Source organism: Echinops telfairi, unplaced genomic scaffold, assembly GCF_000313985.2.
Source record: "Echinops telfairi isolate 266 unplaced genomic scaffold, ASM31398v2 ScPeMD7_443;HRSCAF=831, whole genome shotgun sequence".
Taxonomy (NCBI): domain Eukaryota; kingdom Metazoa; phylum Chordata; class Mammalia; order Afrosoricida; family Tenrecidae; genus Echinops; species Echinops telfairi.
This window is the reverse complement of record NW_022104341.1, coordinates 83,343,727-83,348,325: the sequence shown is the minus strand read 5'-3', so window position 1 is coordinate 83,348,325 and position 4,599 is coordinate 83,343,727. Positions and strand designations below refer to the sequence as shown.

General features: G+C 38.8%; 1 protein-coding gene and 1 pseudogene across 5 annotated transcripts in view; one reads left to right on the top strand and one right to left on the bottom strand.

The window, feature by feature from the left end:
* Window positions 1-4,599, bottom strand: part of EIF2B3 (eukaryotic translation initiation factor 2B subunit gamma) — a 147,063-nt gene that overhangs the window by 82,065 nt on the left and 60,399 nt on the right. For all 5 annotated transcript variants that reach the window (XM_045292130.1, XM_045292128.1, XM_045292129.1 and 2 more), the window contains one exon: window positions 671-782. In XM_045292130.1, coding sequence (XP_045148065.1) covers window positions 671-782 — 112 coding nt within the window. The remainder of the gene's footprint in view (window positions 1-670; window positions 783-4,599) is intronic.
* LOC105978281 lies at window positions 3,670-4,321 on the top strand (annotated as a pseudogene).

Sequence of the window (4,599 nt, the reverse complement as noted above, 5' to 3'; positions counted from 1 at the left end):
TCAAGAGATGTAAATTTCAATCGTGTGGTCTTAAAGGGACCTCAACTTACAGCGACACAGTCCACAGGCTAGGCGTCCCACAGGTAGCGTAGCCTCTAAGTTGAGGCACAGAACAAGGAAGGCAGCCGCACACTGGTCCAATGATCACAGAGCGAGAGACAAGAAAGGCAAGGCTCACCGAGCCATTTATCTCTCTGCCCTTCAACTAATCCCACTTGTATTTATCGGCCAGGCTGGCACAATAAACTATCTCAGCCTCCAAATATTCCTATGTATTGGCTTTGGGATTTACTGCCTGAATATGGTAGCTTCTGATTAAAAAGTCTATGCTGGGCAAACAATTGATGCTGAATGAAGGAAATGTGACTGGGTTGCCAATATGTAGCTTTGTATTAAAAACAAAGTTCTGCATAACACTGCCATAAAGACAGTTTCCCCCACAGCTGCTCTGCACCACTCCTAAACAGAATTTGACTCTACCCTGGCAAGAAAAGATATGATTCTGCAGTGAAAAAAAAGCCTCCATCATGGTTCATGGGAAAACATTCACATAATTTTGTCAATTTCACACAGGATAATCTAATTTTTATTCCTCCTTTCCCAACCACTGGGTGGTTTTATTTTGCTTTAAAAAAGGAGAATTGCCAAAAAGAAAAACCCTAGGGCTTACTTCTGCAGGATGGATCCCTTAATGACCAGCTCTTCATCCAAGTCTGCTTCATTAGCCATGAAGAGCAGCCTCTTTCCTGTGCTGTCCACTCCAATGAAGTCACGCTGCTCCACTGAATCACACAAAAGAAACAAAATCAAACAAAGCCACTTCTCTTGCCTCCACAGCCAAGTCAGAAAACAGGACACCTGCTCATATTGCTCTTGGAACCAAACACAGGACTTCAGTTTAGAAGAGGTGCCATGTGTGTTACGTAGTTAATATTCACCATGATGTTTAAAAGGATGGCACTCAGGGAGATTGTTGGTATTGTTATAAAGGAAATTTATGCTCCAACTTTGTTAAGTTTGAATAAGGTCTGTATATTACAAAAAACGATTATACCAATGAAGTTTCCTATTCTGATAACTTTATCATCATTATATAAGCAAATGGCCCTTTTTTGGGGAATTATTTTTTATTTTGTAAATATACATTTAAAAGATATACATAAAAATGAATAAAAGATATACATCAATATTTAGAGGCATTTGGGAACATGTACAAATAATTCTCAATTAGCTCATAAAAAATGATATATATTTTTTATATATCTGAAATTACTTCAAAAATAACTAACAAATGAGTGTGGGAAAATAGAGGTGGGGTGGGGGGCAGTCAAAAAACTGCTAAATCAAATGAACCAGGTAACTAACCGTAAGCCCCTGGCATGGCACAGAAAGAAAGTATAAGGAATTCTCTTTCTGAAATAGCTTACTTCGGTCTGCTCACCATGAAAATGAGAATGATATTATTTAAGGCCTTCCACTTTCAACTAAAATTAACTACATGTCTACTGTGCAGTAGGTTTCATGTTATATACATAGCATTCAAAACAAAGTGCACAGGTGTGGAATGTCTCTGGTTGACAAAGATCTTACTGGTCTTCTATGCTTCTATGTTCTTTTCTCTACTCAGATTGTACGCTCTTCAAAGGCACACTTATGATTCTTTTACCTCTCATAACATCTAGTAGTGTTGAACACTTGATAAAATCTGCTACTAACATCTGCGCGGCTTTTATAGCTTACATAGCATTTTCACACAAAGGCAGCATAGCATAATAATTAAAAACAGCTTCGAAAACCAGAGGTTCTGTCTTTGAGAAAGTTCTCAATCCCTCTATTTGTTCCTTTTTCATCTGTAAAATGGGGAGAATAATAGTGCCTATTTCACAGGCTTATTAAGAGAATTAATGAGTTTCTTTCTATTTTATTTCACCAACGTAATTAAATATAGAGATATATTGTTTAAATCTGAATAAAGAGAAACTACCATGTTTATTTGTTTTTCCAAATAATTTCCAATTTTCCCCCAAATTAATTTCCCCCAAAGAAGGAATAGTAAACACTGCCAATTTGAAGCTAAATTTTGCAGAGAGCTTTACACGCCACACAGCACAGCAGTCCTGACATCAATCAATTCATCCAATACATGGAAACGAGAATATAACAAAATCTGCAAAGATCTGATTATGACAGAATTGTTATTTTTGGATACAGTTTGGAGGGCTTGTCCTACCCAGGTCTTTTGGCTTACAAAAACCTTTAATCACTAATTGTCCTGGGAGTAATAATTTCGAGCAAGTCAGTTTTCAGCTATGTTGTATTTCAGTACCATAATCCTCCCTCTCAGAGCCTCTCCTTGTATTTGCTTCTTTGTAGCTACCATAGTAACTACGGTCTCAGAACATGATGTAAATTATACAAATTTGGAAAGGTTCTTTTCTATTCTCTCTCTTTTAATATGCTATTTCTTTTATTTAAAAAATATTTATGCTATGTGTAAAAGGGTTTCTTTCTATTCTGTTTCACCAAAGTGAATTCCATCTTGGGAGTGGAGCAGATAACATTAGAATGTCCATACTAGGGATGAAGGCTATACAAATAAGATTAACAAAGCATTTCAAGCTATGAATTTCCAAATTTTTCACTCAGTAATTAATATTCTACAACACAACATAGTCCAGTAACTCCCAGAAAAATGATTACTATGTAAACAGGAACCTGTGGCCCACTTTGGACAGCTTCCAATAATGTAAATAAGGTTCAAGACATCCTTGTGGGAGTGGGACTATGCAAATAAAGTATATAGAACCCTAATGAGAGAATTTTGTCACCTGCTAGGCTTAAAAGAGAGCCACTCCTAGAGCAGAAGAGGGACCTCATGAACACCAAGACAGAAGAGCCAGGAGCGAAATGCATCCTTTGGACCCAGGATTCCTATACTTCCTAGATTGAAGACATACACAGAGAAAGAGAGCTGTAACCTTTGAGACTGTGAGGGAGCAGGGTGAACATCCTGGCCTATGGAGCAAGGGAGTGAGTGCCTTCAGAGAGGAGACTTGCTGACAAGTGGGGAGTCTTTGAGCACTTATTAGCAGAGCTAAAAGAGCTTTGTAGTCCTTGCCCAAACAGGACCCAGTAGAAGGTGAGACGAAGCTGTCCTGGTTAAGAACTGTACCTGAGTTTTCTTGATTCTGAGTTGTAATCTGTTGTTTCTGTAATAAACCCCACAATTTTGAGTTTTGTTTGAGTTCTGTGTGGCTAATACATGAAACTATCACACCAAGAATAGTAGCAGAGTATGCAATGGTAGGGAGGTAACTTGGTATTACAATTGGTAAAATGGCTGGAGGGGGGAGAAACATCTGACTTCTGCCTCATAGGAATCAACCTTTGGCTGTTAATAATTTTTTAAATGTCTTATTGAGATATAACTTATATATCATAAAATTCAATCATTCATTCATATTAAAAGAGTTGTATACTTATCACCACAAACTGTAGAACATTTTCGTATTTTGTGCCTTCATTGTTATTAGCTCCCCATTCCCCAACCTCCCCTGGCATACCCCAAGAAAACATTAATCCAGTTACTGTCTCTACAGTTTTACCTATCCTGGATTTCATATAAAGAAAAATATACAGGAGCACATGTGCCTGGATAAGTAGGGAGCCATGGAGAACTGTCTGAGAGTCGAGGCGCTGAATGCGCTGGACAGATGTAGTCTGCAGCGTTTGGTCAGGTTAGTCAAGAAGTGTTGGAGCGTGCCAAGAGGAGAGCAGTGAACTGGCATTCACTGGAGCCCCCTAAAGGCAGGGTGAGGGTTTGTGGCCCAGAGAGGCCAGACCCTGAAAGATAGCCAGCAGCCCACCACCAGCACCTTCTCCCAGTAGAGACAAGACAGATTCCCCACCCTCAGTGCTTCCTTCCGAACAATGGCTGAGTTCATGGACTGTGCTTCAAGTCAGTGTGGGACATACTATTCATCTATGCCAGAGGAAGGAGGGGCAACTCACATTTCTTGTTACTAAGGAGGTAACTCCAACTAGTGGAGTGGTCAGACACAAGATGTCCTTTGGTCTTAAAAGCAACTATCAAGCATCACAGTCTAATCTCCCATCCAGCTGAGAGCATCTCTAAGGACCTCTACATAGTGGTCTACCCAGGGACCTACTCTTGTCACTGTGGACTCCAATGACTTAACCAAGAACTCATGTGGTGACAGTTGGTTTGGGGCAGAGCGTAGACTTTGTCTTGCCCATACGAAGCTGCTCATTCCCTGACCCCACACCACCTCTTTTTTTGGGGAAAGCAAGTGTTTCTTAATATATTTAAATTATAAAATATTTAAGTACATATTTGAGGTGAAAACATGCTAAAACATAAATACAACTACTTTTTTTTTTTGAAAATGTAAAAAATGTCATTTATAATAAACCAGAATTTAGAGGGATACTCTACATGATACATGATAAGCTCTTTTCTTTTTTTTTAAAATCAATTTATTGGAGCTCATACAATTCATCACAATACATAGATCAATTGTGTAAAGCACATCTATACATTTGTTGCCCTCATCATTCCCAAAATTCGCTTGCCTCTTG